Here is an 18,460-nt window from a genome sequence, read left to right as displayed (position 1 = left end):
TCTCTGCCTCCATTATTTGAGTCCACGCAATGTAAAGCTTGAGGAATAACACTTTGTACACAATGTTGATAATTTCTGAATAAAAATACTAGATGGCTAATTATTGTAGATTTCCGCACTTTCCTCTCCGATTTCCTTGTGTTACCACTCTTTGGTCAATGAGTCTTTAGTGCCATCTTACCTCACACAAATCTTGCCTTTTTATGGATCTCTAAGCATGGATGAAGTTGATGGTGCAAGGTGGAATGCAAGCAATAGAATTTTCGATGCATTGAAGTTTGAAGAATAGAGTGCCCTCCCCCCTCCCTCAACCACCCATTCCAAAATCTTTGGGCTTAAGCTTCTGACACCAGGATGAAGGTCGAATGATCTGTTGTATTGACTAGGTTAAACTTGTTCACAATAAAATAAAATCCTACTTACCATATCCTTTTGGTTTAAAAGGGAGTTTAGACCATAAGACCATAGGAGCAGAAATAGGGTATTCAGCCTATTGAGTCTGCCCCGCCACTCTATCCAATTACTCGCTCAGCCCTACTGCCCTGTCTTCTCCCCATAACCTTTGATGCCCTGGTTAGAACCTATCAATTTCTCTTGAATACACCTGATCTCCTTGTTTCCACTACTGCCTATGGCAACAATTACACAGATTCACCATTCTCTGGTTAAAGAAATTTCTCTGCGTCAATGTTCCCATCAATCCAGAAGTTGTGTCCTTTTGTCCTAGACTCTCCCACCAAGGGATAAAGCCCGCCTACATCTACTCTGTCCATGCCTTTCAACAAGTGAAATGTTTCAGTGAAATTCCCTCACAGAAGTCGCAGAAATATAAGAAAAATTTTTTTTTTTTGTATTTTGTATGAAAAAATGTTTCATTAATAAAATATCATAAATTTACCTGTTTATTCTCCTTCAATTTGCATTTTAAAAGTACTGCCTAAGAATCTGGACTGACCCAATCCCCGAGCAGTCCAAAATTTGGGTCTTTTACTGTACACTCATTGCAATTGGATTTTGACAGTGGACATTTTTGATATTTTCTTTTGTTGCACAAACTCAATTGTGAATAGCATTTGGGTGTTTTTTCCTGTCAATACTCGAGAATGCATGAATAAGACCTTACCACAACTTGAATGTTTAATTTGATGTTAAGCTTGTTATTTAAATAGAAAAGGGAAGTGAATTCAGAATAGGAAAAGATTGATTATTTTAACAGATTTTTAAAACTGAAGGCATGAGCCTCCTGAAGGTTAACTTTGTGCTAGATTAGTTTGGAATTCTTTGGCTTGGCTTCGCGGACGAAGATTTAAGGAGGGGTAATGTCCACGTCAGCTGCAGGCTCATTTGTGGCTGACAAGTCCGATGCGGGACAGGCAGACACGGTTGCAGGGGAAAATTGGTGGGTTGGGGTTGGGTGTTGGGTTTTTCCTCCTTTGTCTTTTGTCAGTGAGGTGGGCTCTGCGGTCTTCTTCAAAGGAGGTTGCTGCCCGCCGAACTGTGAGGCGCCAAGATGCACGGTTTGAGGCGAGATCAGCCCACTGGCGGTGGTCAATGTGGCAGGCACCAAGAGATTTCTTTAGGCAGTCCTTGTACCTCTTCTTTGGTGCACCTGTGTCACGGTGGCCAGTGGAGAGCTCGCCATATAACACGATCTTGGGAAGGCGATGGACCTCCATTCTGGAGGCGTGACCTGCCCAGCGCAGTTGGATCTTCATACTTGAATGAGCAATCCTTAATTTTGAGGTAACTGGGTATCTATCATGAACTTTAGTGTATTCTGGCCCTTGCTGTGGCTTTGTACCAAATATCTTGTCAGGAAAAAAAACAAAGCTATAGAAAAGAGGCTCTGGACATCTGGAATTGGATCCTTAAGGGTTCAAGTTGTTCAGTATCAACTTTAATAATTGTGGACTTTGGCAGCCAGTTTCTCGTCTTGTGGCAATGGTAGTGATTATATAGTCCTATTTTAGTGTGGATATTTCTATTTAATTGTGTGAAAAATGTGGTTAGGCTTTAAGACTGCTTCAACTCCCTTGAGTAATCAAACCTTCAAATCTCATTCAGACAAACTTAAAAATTGACAGATGCTAGTTGTTTTCGCTGTGTTTGACATTTGGCCTTTAAGGAAGTGGGATTTCCGCACAATCTGATTACTGAACTTTTTAAACTAGTGTTTAAAAAAACTCACTGCACATCCAAATGAAACACAATGGGGAAAAATGATTTGAGCTGGTCAATGCAGATGATGTATTGGAGGCTGGTGATGGATTAGAGGCAGAAAGGTGTTGTGAAAGGAAACTCAATAAGCAATTTTGGATGGATAGTTGCAGTGGTTCTCAACTTTTTTCTCCACTCACATACCACCTTAAGTAATATCTTACTAACCACAGAGCACCTATGACATAGGACCATTGTCCTATGGTGAACATGGAAGTGGATGCTCTGCATGGATTTATTAAATGGAATAAAAAAGAAACTGGGGTTGTGTCTTGAACATTGCAGGATACAAGCTTAGAGGATCCTTAAATAGGGGCTGTTCAGAGGGTCAATTTTGGGTGAAGATGGAGCATTAACAAGAACAATGACTGGGATTGACTGAAGTGAATTTTTTTTATAAGGGGTAATAAAAATGGAAATTTGTGTGACAGTGTGTTGAATTGATAGGCAAAGATTAGTTGGCTGTGAATTTAAATGTGTAGCTGCAAGTCCCAGTAACTATTTTCAAAAATGAATTTGAGTATCAAACACTGAGCTGGTATGCTTTGGAGACCTTGCTTGTTAATGTGATGTTGGCTTTTCCATCGTTATTTGTCAGTATTTCTTCTAGAAATATTCTTAATATGTAAGTTAAACACGAAAGTCTGCAGACAATGTGGTTGAAGCAAAAACACAATACTGGATAAACTCATCTGGTCAAACCCTGTACTTTAAGTTGCAAAGATAAAGATACACAACCAACATTTCAGGGTTAAGCCCCACCTTGAGGGGCTCAAGCCTGAAATGTTGGTTGTGCAACTTTATCTTTGCTTTATAAAGTACACGCTTTGACCAGATGAGTTTATCCAGTATTGTGTTTTTCCTTTATGTATCTGAGCTATAAATTCTGTAGTATGTGACATTTTTATTTTTATTCTGGCATATAATTGATATTGTTAAGTAGATTATGAATTGATTTGCAGTTGTTGTCTCCATTCATGCCTTGTAGAATTTGAACTATCAGAGTTCTTTCAGTTCCTGGACCAGCATCCATAGACCTGGACCATAGATCCGAGAGCAATCGGATTTCAATTGAATTAAAATAGCTTGTCCTAAAATAATCTGAATTAAAAAGGTAGTTTGACATTAAATTTAGGATTATTGGAAAAACCAAACATCCCACTTTGAGAAGGAAATCTGACATATTTAGTTGGACTTAGTGTGCCTTGACCCACAATGTAGTTGACTCTCAAGTGTCCTCTGAAGTCTAGAAGATGATCAGTTTAGCTATATTCAGAGTACATGCTCCCAATGATGGGAGAGATTAGGACTAGAGGGCAAATTTTAAGAATACAGGGAAGGCCATTTAAGACAGAAATGAGGAGACATTTTTTTACCCAGAGAGTTGTGGATCTGTGGAATGCATTGCCACAAAGGGTGATGGGGGTGGATTTGCTGGATTAAGGTTCTTGTGGGCAGGGGAGTTAAGGGTTATGGGGATAAGGCTGGGATTAGTTATTGAAAGAGAACGATCAGCAATGATTGATAAATGGCGGTGCTGGCTTGACGGACCAATTGGCCCATTCCAGCACCTATTGTCTATTCATTCTTCGCTTTGAATTGTTAGTGCACAAAGCAGTGGTGATCCCAATGCTACTGTATGCATCGAAAACCTGGACAACTTACAGACGACATCTGAGGGCACTTGAAAAGTTCCATCAGTGCTCCCTTCAAAACATTTTGAATATCAGCTACTAAATGAAGCAAAAAAAACAAGCATTGAAGCCTACGTTCTTAAGAACCAACTAAGATGGAACAGTCATGTTGTTCAGAAGGAAGACGAACGTCTGCCAAAACACATCTTCTACTTGCCCCTTAAAAAAGGCAAACATAAAAGAGGTGGACAACAGAAGAAATTTAAAAACGTCTTAAAATCCAACATGAAGAAATGTAACATCGACGTTAATAATTGAGAAACCAATGCCAAGAACAGGAAACTCTGGCAAACAAAACATCATCTGAGAAGGAACAGCAACTTTCGAAGCCAACAGATGTGCAGAACTAGAAGAAAAAGGAAGTAAATGGAAAGAGAAATGGGAACAACAAAGCCTGATCTGTCATCTGCAACTACCTATCCTGAATGCAGAAGATCTTTCAAAGCCAAGATTGGACTCATAACCAACTTAAGAGCCCATAAATAGATTAATGGTCCAAAGTCCCATCATCCTTGACCTCGAGGGATAGCCATGATGATTCCGTGCTGTCCACATGAATGGACAATTTTTAAAAAAAATACAGGGACGGGTAATTATAAAAGGTTAAGTAATTTTTTATTTTTTAAAAAAATGCATTTGACTGGAGAGAAAGGGGCAGCATTATAGGACCTGATTAAAGCTATCTAGTTTACAATCAGTGTATTTTCACATAAAGATTTGGTTGAGTTGTGTTGCACTGGCTCTGTACTGTCAGTTAATCCTGAACTGAGTAGTTTTGATCAATAGTTGGTGTTTCAAACTCCCAACTGTGCACTGTGAATTCGATTGTACTTGCAGATAATAATAAATCTCCTCTCTGAGCATAACCAAACTGCAATTGTGCTAAATCAAAACAGAAAATGGGAAGTTGCATGGAATTTCTGGGTAGCATTGTTTCAAAAGGTAGCCATTGGGTGTTTGGGGCATTGACGGCCGTTGACATTGTTGGAGGGATCAAGTGGCTTAGAGGCTGGAAATAAAGGAGCAGAGATATTATGTGTGATAGTTAGGGCTTGGAAAAGGTCAAGGCTATGAAATAATAGTGTGTTACAAGTCCAGATGACCCCAAAATCCAGTTTATCTCCCAAACACCTCTATATACTCTTGTCACAAATGTATGAAATGGTTTGAAAATGATGTTTTTGTTTGTTTTCTTATGAACCTTGAGTGGTTTTGGCTGAAACTATTGCAAATGGATATGAATGGATGGATTTTAGCTTGAGATGGGACATAAGCAGTGGAGATTTGGTAATAAGTTTATCCTTATTGAAGCTAGTTTAAAAAGTGCCTCGTTGAACCACACCTTGACGAAGGGTTCAGGTTTGAAGTAGTGATCATGTGTTTGCCTCTGACTTGCTGAGTTTCTCCAGCACTTTTATGTATCTGCAGATGTTCTTGTTCCATGTAGACATAGCATAGATAGGTTTAGTCCAAATTAAGAAAATATGGTAACAGTAAGAAGAACTTTACTGAGTTTTCTTAAAGCAGTTTATAATTGATGGTCCTGTTGAAGCAAAGGCATTTCTGTGTTTGCATTTGATGTGAGGAGGGCTTCAATCTTATGCAGTTAGTTTGAAGTATAAATTAATAAGGAGAAAAGATTAAGGGATTGCATTGTGTATTAAATACCTAATGTGCAACACCTATAATTTTTGACACCTGATCCTCATCATCTGATCTTCATATAGAGATCTCTCTCTCTCTCTCTCTCTCTCTCTCTCTCTCTCTATATATATATATATATTATACACACACCCATATACAGGTACACAATCCTTTATCTGGACAGGTAAAATCCTGAAAGCTCCAAAATCCGGCATGGGGAGAGAGAGACGGCAGCGTGAGTCGGGTGGGCGAGAGACTGGAAGCACGAGTCGGGCGGGTGGGGGGAGATGGCAGCCCAACTGGAAGGGGTTGGGGGTGGATACGGCAGCATAATTCGGGTGGGCTTAAATCTGGCTTTCTGAAATTTGGAACACACTGTCCTCCAAGGGTTCCGGATAAAGGATTGTGTACCTGTATTAATAATACTATATATGCAGATGTAGGTGTTCTGTCTTTTTCTTTCTTTTGGGGGAGGGGGCTTGGAGAGAAAAAAAATCATTTGTATGATTTATTATAATCATTATTATTGTATTGTTCAATTATATTCTGTTATTGATGCAAATGATAAATAAAATTTTCCAAAAAAAAACATAGATGTTCTGTGGCAGCAGGACCTCGGGCCCCCCGGGCGGCAGCAGGACCTCGGGTTTCTGAAAGACATTATTATTACTTACAATTTTTCAAGCCTCCATTGCTCGTAGGTAGTGGGAGGAACACGGAAACAAACAGGCTGGTTAGCCCAGAATACTACACAGTTGCTTAAGAACTGTCAGGCACCGAGCCTGGATGGATGCAACCAATGCTGCATCCCCTTTACTCGGCCGTGGCAGGAGTAAACGCACGCAGGCCGATTCCAGGGCGCACCACTCCATAACTGGGGACTGTGGTCGTAGATCTCCAGAAATGGTTCGGCCTGAAAAGGGAGGCAGGCCTCTTCAGCCCGGTTAGGCAACCTGCATAGGAGAAGGTCACTCCGATATAAAACCTACGACCCAAGGACCTCGCTGCCACGTCCCAGCTTGCTTGGCCACGGCACACGAACCATGGGTGTAAAGGGTGGGGCCAGTACTGCGCACACTGCACTCCACCTAAACCTCCTTTGCGCAGGCCCGAGGACAGGTCCACGTCCTCCCCCTCGAAGAAATGTGAGTGGGGGATAAAAAATTCTAATTGGAATGAAAATGCTTTCTAATGTGAAAAGCTTTGTTACCTTGCTCATTTCAGATTAGTTCTTGTAACAGAGAATATAGTTTATAAGCAGGTGGATCAGCTCCTACTCAACCTGTGCTCTTTTGTTTTAGGTCATGATTCAAAGGTTCATAATCCTGTGTCTGATTTCTGACCTCGCTTCAGTTTTCACTTGTTCGGATGGATCCCTTTGCGAAGATAGTAAAACCTGTTGTAAGAGGACAGATGGAACATATGGCTGCTGTCCTCTCCGTGGGGTAGGTTACACCCGGTTCCATTTTAAGAAATTTCTTCTGATTCTTCAGACTTTTCCCCGTTAAATTGGTTGAAATGCTTGTGGTCATTTTTCCTAAATCCTTGAGGTTTTGCCTGAATAAAGAAATTAGAAATTTGGGGAATCCTGCAAACAGTAATTGATGCTAGGCCATTTATTAATCTTGCGCTGATCAAAGATCTGAAGGAAATAACTAGCTATGCAGACATGGTCAAAACCACAGCAGATTTTTTTTTTTGAGTGCTGCTACAGGCTGTCGAGAGGGGTCTACTCTTGGACGGCACAGTCAGCGGAGCTGTTAGTGTAATGTTGTTACGGCGCCGGCAACCTGGGTTCAAATCTGACACTCCCTGTAAGTTTGTACATCCCATCCATGTCTGTGTGGGTTTCCTCCCATCCTTCAAAAATGTACAGGGATTGTAAGTTAATTGGTGGCTATGGTGGTCACTGGCTCGTCGGCTGGAAGGGCCCATAACTGTGCCGTATGTCTAAATTTAAATTGTATTCATAGGTTCAAAAGAAAACATTTGTCACTTAATATGTGTTTTTTTTATTGCCCAAAAAAAACAGTCCATGCCTGTTTATATGCACTTTTGCACAACTTCATAATCAGTTTTTCCAGACAATGAGAACACGTCATGTTTACTTAAATTGTTCACTTTGAGTATGATAACCTCAGTAAATTTAATTGGATTAGACTTCAACCTTTCTCCGTTCATTGACGTTTAACTGTAGATATTCCATTCCAATAATCTCACTAGCAGGTTCATATATTCATAATTTCTCCCTATTTTCCATATCAAATGGTGATATTTTCATTTTGCTAACTCGAAAATAACTACACCTTTCCTCATTGTAAAACACGAAAGTCTGCAGACAGCATGATTAAGTAATAACACAGTGCTGGAAAAACTCAGCAGGTCAAACAGTGCACTTTATAGAGCTGGATAATCAACCTCTTGATGAAGGGCTCAAGCCTGGAATTTGGGTTCTGTATCTTTATCTTTGCTGTAAAGTTCACTGTGTGACCTGGTGAGTTTCTCCAGTATTATGTTTTTACTTTTCTCATTGCAATATTTAATCATTTGGCTAACTTTAGCAAAGGAATTCGTTTTTTTCCCCCCACATCTGATTCGTATGTTTGCTTCCTGAATCCAGAGATTTTTGTGCACAAATCAATCACAAAAGTCTGCAGATACCATGGTTGTAGTAAAAACACAAACCTGGAGGAACTCAGCAGGTCAAACCATGACCTTTATATTAGCAAAGCTAAAAATACATAACAGACTTTTTGGGCTTGAGCCCTTCATCAAGGTTTCGTGCATACCTGAGCTTTCCTGAATTTGAAATAACTGACAGATGTCAGTTTATTCTTTTACCTTGTTTACAGATATGCTTTCATCCCATGCATCTTTTCCTTCATCCAAATATTTAAAAAAAAAAGGTTCTTTTTTTATATAAAGTGTAAAACATAATCTATTAACTTAGAAATCTAACTCACTTTTTTTGTTTATTGGTACCTTTTGAACAATTTTCCCAAGGCTTCCTATAAATTGAACTTGTCAACCTATGTCTGAAGTTTCCATTTAATAGTTGGGCCGCCCAATAGTTGGTATCCCTCAAATGTCACTTTCTTTCCTGTATATTCCTAGATTTATTTCAATCCCCAAATCTACAAATAATAATGCTATGCCCTTTATTTTTCATGAACATTTCTTTTTTGAATTAAAGTGGATATGCAAGTGTAGAATACTTTCTGAGACATGACTTTCCTGTTGGGATGTCATCATTTGTGTCCTATTCCTGAGAACTGGGTTCAGAACTTGTCTTTAAAGATGTACTGTATAATAGTCGATCCCCTGTAAAAGTCAACACTCCTTTGTTTGGCCCAAAAGTTGAATATTTTCTATATATCCTGTGTAAAAGTCGACCACTGCCTCTATTTTTGGCCCCGACTACCTGCCCATCCGAGCTCCTGATGCCCCAACTGCAGATCCTCATCTCTCCGCCTGCATATCCTGTCCGTGGATCCTTGCCCTGGCCTCCCAGCTGAGACCCGACATCGTGACAGCAGATCCTTGCCCCGGCTGGCCGCCCATTCATCCGAGCTCCCAGTGCCCCAAACGCAGACTTGCCATTCGGTCCCAGCCATCTGAGCTCCCGATGCCATGTACTTACAATGAACTTAGCACAGTCAAAAGTACTATCCATGTAAAAGTCGACCACCCCCCACCCCCCACCCTCCCAGGTTTTGACCTGAAAAATTGGTCCCCAAAACTCAACAATTACACATATACAGTATTTAAAATGCACCTCATTTTACTATGCCAATATAGACATGGTTTATAAAAATCAATACATCCTTTCCTTCCCCTTCCTCTTATCTAATAACAAAGCAAAATAAACTTTTGAAAAGCTTCAGTAAGCACAGCTGAAGCTCAACCTTTTGTCATGCTCCTGAGGCCATGAAAATCTGTAGTCACTGGATGAAGTAAAAACACAACGCTGGAGAAACTTAGCAGGTCAAACAGTCTCCTTTATATAGCAAAGGTAAAAGCACATAACCGTCGTTTCAGGCTTGAGCCCTTCCTTCATCAAGGCGTCCAAATAAAAGAATGGAGGGGGGTAGGTGTGGTCGCAAAGGCAGGAGGTAATGGGTGGAGAAGGAAGGAAGGGGTCAGCAGCAAGCAAGGGGAGGAGGGATGGCTAGGTGACGAGGGAGGGAAGGGGGAAGAGTCTTGGAAGGGGGGGAAGAGTCTTGGAAGGGGAAGAGAAGAAGGTGCAAAAGGGTCTCCTACCTCCCCACTAATTGCTCCCCAGGCACCTTCCCCTGTGGTCGCACCTGTGGCCCCACCACCTACCTCACCACAGTCCAGGGCCCCAAAGAGTCCTTTCAAGTGAAGCAACACTTTACGAGTATCTGCAGGATTGATTTACTACATCCGGTGCTCCCTTTGTGGCCTTCCCTACATTGGAGAGACTGGGGGCTGATTGGGAGATCACTTCGCTGAGCACCTTCGCTCTATCCACACTAGCGACCATCATTTCAGTTCTGTGCCATACTCCCATATTCACATGTCTGTCCATGGCCTTATGTATGAGGAAAATCTCCTGATATTCTGTCTGGGCACTCTCCAGCCAGATGGCATTAATGTTGACTTTTCCATGTTCTGCTCACCTGCTCTCCCCTTCCCTCTCTTTTCACCTACCCATCCCTCCTCCTCTTGCTCGCTGCTATGCCCTCCCTCCCTTCTCCACCTATTGCTTCCTGCCTTTACGACCATGCCTCCCCCCCCCCCTTACCCTTTTATCTGGACGCCTGCCGACATGTTTCCAAACCTTGATGAAGGGCTGAAGCCTGAAGTGTTGGTTATGTGTTTAATCTTTGCTCATTGAAGAACACTGTTTGACCTGCTGGGTTTCTCTCGCATTGTGTTTTTAATGCAGTGTGTTGTGCTGCTCTGAAACCTTTAATATGAAAAATCTAAATTTGACAAGTAGGATGATTGGATTTTGTATTTTAGCGTGATAGAGATTGAAAAAACATCCTTTAAATTATGAGGACGTGAATGCAATTCTTTCAGGCAGGAAAGAAAACAAAATAGGAGCAGGAGGATGCTTAGCCTTTTACACCATTCAATGCAGTTGTGGGGTTAATCATATAACTTCAGGACCCAATTTAGGCTTTCTTTCCACACACTTGATCTCTTCGACACAAGGGCCACAACCATCTCCCTTTTGAATATACCTATCTAATGAACTGTTCTCTAATTTCTGTATAGGGATTTACGCAAGTTCACAACTAAGTGCAAAGGTTTATTTTCTTTGGAGGAGCCTGTTTGATTATGGATGTTGTCTTTTGGCCAGAAAGTGATTTTATTTTTCGCTGGTAATGTACCTTCTTGAAACGCAGATCACGTTCATCTGATATATAGTCTAGATCTCGAGCCTGATTAGGTTATCTTGATGTTACTGAGACATTTTTATAATGATTTAAAGTACCACATAATAGTGTAGAAGTTGACACTCTTATTTTTGCCTGAAAAGTCTAGTATTTTCTATATATCGCATGCAAAAGTCACCCCGCCCCCCACACCTACTTTTGGCCCCGGTCGCTGGCCCATCCGAGCATCCAACTCCTGTCTCTCGCCATGCCTCAGCCACCCAGCCATCTGAGCTCCTGGCTCCCTGACTGTGGACTCTTACCAAGGCCGCGGCCGCCTGCTCATCCGAGTTTCCGATGCCCTGGCTGCCCACCATCCAAATTTCCATCACCCCGACCACCAACTCTTGCCTAGGTCCTGGCTGCCCTCCCATCCAAGTTCCTGACGTCCCCATTGACAGAGGTACTTACCGTGGTCAAATGTAGTAGGCGTGTAATAGTCCATCCCTTAAATTTTTTCCTGAAAATTGGTCCACAAAATTCAACTGCTACCTGCCTATATATGATAATATAATTTACTGTCAGAGGCACAGAAATGGCTAACATAGTGTAGGTGAAAATTTATAACGACTTCATTTAACTGCAAATGACGCAGTCCAAAACTGGTGTTGGTATCTAACTTCTTAATGAATACAATGGATAAGCAATGAAACGTAGTTTCCTATTGCATAGTTGTAATTGGCCAAACATCAGCATTTGTCCATTTGAGTCTAAATAGATTGTCAGTGCTGTAAAGGTGGAAATAAAGTGTTGGAAATGATTAGCAAGTCCAACCAGCATCTTTTTTAATAATGTTAATTTTTGATGCATTTCTCTGTGGCAGTGAAAATTAAGCATTAAAAGAATGAATAGTTGTTCCTTTAACTCGGAGGTCACCAAAATCTTTTGGTTGTAGGCCACATACAGAAAAATTCTAGGAGTCACAGGCCAAATAATTTTAAGCCTGACAATTTTCATTTAGTGATGTTGCAATAAAAATGGTGTTTTTAGTCCAGAAAACCTTGTGCCATTGAAAATTCATTTTCCATCAAAATAACATAGAATATAGAAAATTACAACACAGTACAGGCCCTTTATGTGGTGCTGACCATATATCCCTTTTAAAAAAGGTCTAAACCCATCCTACCCATACTCCTGTATTTTTCCTTCTATACGCCTGTCTAAGAATCTCTTAAATGCCCCAAATGTTTCAGCCTCCACCACCATCCCTGGCAAGGCATTCCAGGCACCCACAGCTCTGTGTATACATATATAAGTTAACCCTGATATCACCCCTAAACTTACCTCCCTTAATTTTGTACATATGTCTTCTGGTGTTTGCCATTCCTGCCCTGGGAAATGGGCACTGGCTGTCCGCCCTATCTATGCCTCTCTTTATCTTGTAGGCCTCTATTTAAATTTCCTCTTATCCTTCTACCCTCCAAAGAGAAAAGTCCCAGCTCTGCTAACCTTGCCTCATAAAACTTGTTTTCCAATCCAAGCAACATCCTGGTAAGTCTCCTTTGCACCCTCTCCATAGCTTCCACATCCTTCCTGTAATGAGGTGACTAGAACTGATTGTAATATTCCAAGGGTGGTCACACCAGAGATTTGTAGAATTGCAACATAACCTCTCTACTTCTGAACTCAGTCCCTCTATTAATGAAGCCCAGCATCCCACGGACCTTCTTAACTATCTTATCAACCTGTGCAGCGACCTTGAGAGATATATGGATTTGAACCCCAAGGTCCCTCTGTTTATTCACACTCCTAAGTAACCTGACCTAAGTACTCAGCCTTCTGGATTGACCTTCCAAAATGCATCATCTCACACTTATCTGGATTGAACTCCATCTGCCACTTTTCTGCCCAAGTCTGCGTCCTGTCTATATCCTCTTGTAACCTTCGACAACCTTCAGCTCCAACCACAACTCCTCCAACCTTAATAGCATTTGCAAATATTACAAAGAGCAGGGGTCTCAGAACAGATCCCTGCGGCACTCCATTAGTCACTGACCTCTAGGCAGAATACTTTCCTTCCACTACTACTCTGCTTTCTTCCTGCAAGCCAATTTTTTTTTTCAACACAACTGACCCCATCCCTCATGGCTTTCTGGATGAGTCTCTTGGGCCTTGCTAAAATCCATGTAGACCACATCTACTCCCCTACCCTCATCAATTTCTTTTGTTACCTCCTCAAAAAGCTCAATTAGGCACATGAGACATGATCTTCCTTCACAAAGCCATGCTGACTATTCTTGAGTAAACTGTACTTCTCCAATTGCTCATAGATCCAATCCTTAAGAATCCTCTCCAGTAGTTTGCACACCCCAGACATTAGACTCACTGGTCTATAATTCCCAGGATTATCCCTATTACCCTTTTCAAACAAAGGGACTACATTTTCCATTCTCCAATAACTAAACATTACTGAACAGTTTAACTATTGACATTATAGTAGTGCATTGATGTGCTCATATATTAAAGTAGGCATTTCTGTATATGCTGTTCTTAAATGTAATTTAAATGAATACAATAAAACTCTTTAAAACTCTCATTTAAAAAGCAGAGCAAAATAAAACGCTGGGAGCAAAATAAGAGAAGGAGAACTGATCAAAGAAACAAGGCAGCCTCTAACATTCCTCCACAATTCTCAGTAGGCTTCTTCAGGTGCATTCTCTACCAAGAATGTGCCTGCAGAAGCAGATTCAGACCTGTGGAATGGTTGTTCAGGTGGCAGCGCTGAAAGCGCAGCGATGGCCATCTGAAAGGGACAGCTGCACAGGAGACGCCTTGGAGCGCACTCCGGCTCCTGTCCCTTTGGGCTGTCAGGATTGGGGCAGCCGGCGTGGGCTGTCCCCACGCTGATCCCACTGCTCCATGCTCTCCCCACAGCCCTGTATCAGTCCCCACACTGTGGGGCGGCGGCACAGGCTGTTAGTATGGGGACACTCCGCGCTGACAGCCCATGCCTGCCACCCCACAGTGTAGGGACTGATATAGGACTGGGGAGAGCATGGGGCAGTGGGATCAGTGTGGGGACTGACATGGGGCTATGGGGAGAGAATGGGATCAATGTGGGGATCGACCTGAGGCTGTGGGGAGAGAGCGGGGAAGTGGGATTAGTATGGGGTCAGCCCACGCCAGCCGCCTCACAATGTGGGGACTGATACAGGACTGTGGGGAGAGCATGGGGCAGTGGGATCAGTGTGGGGATCGACCTAAAGCTGTGGGGAGAGAGCGGGGAAGTGGGATCAGTATAGGGACAGCCCACACCAGCCGCTCCAGCACTGAAAGCCCCCACTGGCTGCCCCAGCACTGACAGCCCACACTGGGCTGCCTCTGCTCTAACGTCCTGCACCGGGGGACAGGGGCAGTGGGGAGGGGGGCTGTCGGGCTCGCCAGCTGATTGTCATCTCCTTAGCAGCCACTTACAGGCAGCTGCTTACAGGTGCCGGGGGGACCTCAGTGCTCTGACAATTATCCCTCCTGGAGGGGGGTTACAAGGTTCGCCTCACATGCGCCTCCTGCGCTTTCAAGTGGCCTCCGGACAGCCGCATATGGGCATAATACGCAGCTTTACGTCGGGGGATTTTGGCCACCTGAAAGTGCCTAGTCAATATAGTACATGGCCCTAGTGTCAATGTTAATGCCATCTGGTTGGAGAAAATCTCCAGACTTTCATGTTTTATGTATGTTGAATCTTAACCTTATTCGTGTCACTTTTAGTCTAATAGATGGATGATTTTACAGGCAGCTGAGTTTAACCTGAATTTGTTAATTTTTAAGACTCTTTACATAAAGACCAGGCTACTTTATTTTCCACTCACTTTATCATGTTTCTCTGTTGTAGGCTGTATGCTGTTCAGATATGTTGCATTGCTGCCCTGAGAATACCATCTGTGATATTGCCCATTCAAAGTGCATTGGCTTGACATCTGTACCCTGGGTAGAGAAAATCCCAGCAACCCACACCAAAACTTCCCTGGTAATTCAATAATAGTTTGAACAATAATAATGTCAACAGTTGTGTTGAGAAAATGAATAATTTTAAAGCCTTGTGCTTGTAATGTTTTGATCAAGTCTAAGCTGTTGATTTTTTTATAACGTTCGGTGTTCTAGGTTTAAGGATTTGCACAGGATTTTTCCTGGTATAAAGCTTTATAATTTTTTGACCAAGCATAGATGGCTTATGCTATTTGTCCATTAATGTAGACAAATGGATTATGAATGTTAAAGAATTGATTACTGACTGAACCCTAAATTCTATTTTTTGCAGACTTCCTTACATTTAGTTTGAGAGAAATAAGATTACCTGTAAAACATTCTGAGCCTTTTTTGGTCACGGCCTTCAATTTCTTAACCCTATTAATATATCAAGGGACTGGTCAAGCCAGTTACCTGTGCTACCTGTGCTCAAGAAACCAACTTTGTCCATGAGCATTATTGAGTTGTGGATTAATTGGAGTAACCAGTGTGTGTTTTTTTTTTGCTCCAAATATTTTTTGGAGAATGACCAATTTTTCACCTGCTGGGGTAATCTTGGCTTTTTTCAAATATAACCATGGATTTTTAAAACAATTCAATGAATGGGAAATTATTTCTCATATTCTCTCTGATTTTTAGCAGGAAGAAACGGGATCTATCCCCCTGGTGCAAGCTGGAACAGTGAATGCATTGACGGAAAATGTGTGCCTGGATAACACTGAATGCCCACCGGAGTATACTTGTATGCCAACTTCTAAAGGAGTATATGGTTGCTGTCCACTCACTGCAGTAAGCAGTAGCATCCTTCGTAATCTCCATCTTAATGTACAAAACAGTAGCTTTTTCACTAACTCTTTGCGCTCTGACTTGTTGCGACCTGTATCTTGCTGAACAACCAAAGGAACTCCTCACACTAACCATATGAGACTCTATTACGTCATAGACCAGCAGCAATAGAAATTCACCAAGACAATATTATTTTAAAACAATATTTTATTACTTAAATTTAAACTTAACCCCAACTATGCACAACTATAAGTGTGTGTGTGTATGTATGTATGTGGATTACCCAAACTATTCCAGCTTAGGCACAATTCTGGAAAGTCTGTACAGTCTTAGTTGAAACCCAGAACCTTTAAACTCATGTTCAGAAGAAATTATGAAGTAGATGAGACACTGAGTGATCATCCTGCTCAAAACCCATGAATCCTTGTTGAGTTGCTTCCAGAGAAATTCTCTTTCCAAAAAAAGCTCAAAACTCGTGAATCCTTGTTAAGTTGCTCCCAGAGAAATGCTCTTTCAAAAAAGCTCACAGCCCCCCTCTTCCCCTTTGCATAGGGGAAATGAAACGCGTGACTTCCACAATGCTTCAAAAGACCCTGGCAAGGGTCAGACCAAATAATCAACAGAATGATCATGATCCCATGAAGCAATTCTCCTGCTTCTTTTCCACAGATACTGGTCACTCAATATCCCTGGCAAAGAAGAGCATTAGAAGTGTCCATTTCCCCATAAAGACTTCACTCCAGTGTCTTTGGATGACTTACTGATAATCTTAAAATCTGTTTCAATGTCCCAAAACATGACATAATCATATGACTTCTCACCAGAAGTCTTTCCTTCAGCAAACACTCCATTGTTCTGTGTTTTAGTTGAAAGCATTAATTCTGTTTATACTTTTGGAGCTGTTGTGAACTGTAACTGTTTGCACCCTATTCCAACCCCCAAAGTTACACTCACTGGGAAAAAAAATAGGAGCGTACAACACTAATATTTACTAAACAATATTTATTTATTTTTGTGTATGTATATTTGTCCTGCGTATGTATTGTTTTCTGGTTGTGTGCCTGCATGTTTTGCACTGAGGACCAGATAATAAACTTGAGTAAAACAATGGGGACAATTATCAAACCAGTAAATGCTTTTATATGCAGATCTTGGAATCAGAATTATTTTTTTTAATGTGCTACCAACACTTCGTCCACTCAGATTGTTTCCTTATTAATCAGAACGTTGTACAAAAATGCTGATTTTTTTTTCCCCTCTTTCTTTTAAGGCAACTATCTGCAAGGATTTGGAGCATTGCTGTCCAAAGGGGTACGAGTGTGACCTGGTCAAGTTGACGTGCAAAAAGGCTGGAAATGAGGAGGAATTGCCATTAATTTCTGGCATAGGAAACATGCGTTCTGCTGAGAGTGAGCTTTGTGGAAATATGTCCTGCTCTGAGGGATATACCTGCTGTTCCTCTAAGGACTTTGGTTGGGGCTGCTGTCCTATGAAAGATGTAAGCCCTGAATGAAGTTCTCTTTTTAGGAACTGCATTTGAAAGTACTGGTGCTGAGACAACAACTGTATTTCATAACTAATTTTCCAAGCATGTATTTCCACTGAGTGATTTTTTTTTTCTTCAGTGCAATATGCCATAGTATTACTCCAAATGATCCTCTTAGTTAAAAGGTTGTTATCCAAAAGAAGCTGTCCTTGTGCTGCTGAGCGCTTGTTTTCAGGCTCCAGTACTTTTTTCCCCATAGTAGCAGAATGAAGATGGCATTCCCTGGGTGGTGGGGGTCTTTGAGGATAGAGGCTTTTTCTTAAGACACCACCTCTTGGAGACGTCCTCGATGAAGTGAAGACTGGTGTCCGTGATATCACAGGCAGAGTTAACAACCCTTTAGTTTTTTTTTTGCCTATCCTGACCATTGGCACCTCCATACCAATGACAGTGAATGCTGTCCACGGTACATCTAGAAGTTTGCAAGAGTCTTTGGTGATGTACCAAATCCCCTCAAACACCTCAATAAGTATAGCTGCTGGTGAGCCTTCACGATTGCGTCAACATGATAGTTCCAGGAGAGATCTTCAGTGATGTTGACACCCATGAACTTGAAGCTTTCGACCCTCTCCACTGCTGACTCCTCGATGAGGACTGGTTATGTTCTCCTGATTTCCTTCTGAACTCCACAAACATCTCCTTGGTTTTGCTAATGTTGAGTGCAAGGTTGTTGTTGTGGAGCTCTTTCCCACCCCCATCTCAATTTTGGTTGTCAGTCTGTGGTTTTTTGACTACGAACTGGAGAATACCAAATATGAGTTGAGACATATCATGTATAGCAAGAATAGGTGAAGAACCTTCTTTTAAAAAAAATCTCTTGAAGCAGAGCAAAGTATTACTAACCCTGTGGCCCAAACAGGTACTATGGGATATTGTTTGTTCATTTTTTTAGTTTATCGGTTTTGAAGGGGAAGAATTTTTTATCCATTGCATTTGTTCCTGAAAATTTAGCTTCACCCTTGTTCTGCTTGCAGGCTGTATGTTGTGGAGATCGATGTTGTCCAAAAAATTTCCAATGTAATAAAGCAAGAAAAACCTGCTTCAAACCTATTGGTATGTAGCAAATATTTAGACTGTATCATTGCAGCCATTCCAGTGATTTCAAATTACTCTCTTTATCTCTGTTTATTGCCACAGAGAATATATTTTAAATTGATGTTTAAAATTCTCTGTTCCTGAAGGGAAATGGGGATTATCCAGGA

General features: G+C 41.5%; 1 protein-coding gene across 4 annotated transcripts in view; it reads left to right on the top strand.

Annotated features, from left to right (window-relative positions):
* Window positions 1–18,460, top strand: part of LOC138746562 (progranulin-like) — a 54,639-nt gene that overhangs the window by 15,380 nt on the left and 20,799 nt on the right. For all 4 annotated transcript variants that reach the window (XM_069904848.1, XM_069904845.1, XM_069904849.1 and 1 more), the window contains 5 exons: window positions 6,857–7,000; window positions 14,793–14,927; window positions 15,566–15,715; window positions 16,983–17,210; window positions 18,233–18,311. In XM_069904848.1, coding sequence (XP_069760949.1) covers window positions 6,860–7,000; window positions 14,793–14,927; window positions 15,566–15,715; window positions 16,983–17,210; window positions 18,233–18,311 — 733 coding nt within the window. In that variant the 5' untranslated portion in view covers window positions 6,857–6,859. The remainder of the gene's footprint in view (window positions 1–6,856; window positions 7,001–14,792; window positions 14,928–15,565; window positions 15,716–16,982; window positions 17,211–18,232; window positions 18,312–18,460) is intronic.

Source organism: Narcine bancroftii, chromosome 12 (genome assembly GCF_036971445.1).
Source record: "Narcine bancroftii isolate sNarBan1 chromosome 12, sNarBan1.hap1, whole genome shotgun sequence".
NCBI classification, from domain to species: domain Eukaryota; kingdom Metazoa; phylum Chordata; class Chondrichthyes; order Torpediniformes; family Narcinidae; genus Narcine; species Narcine bancroftii.
This window is presented reverse-complemented; position numbering and strand designations above follow the sequence as displayed.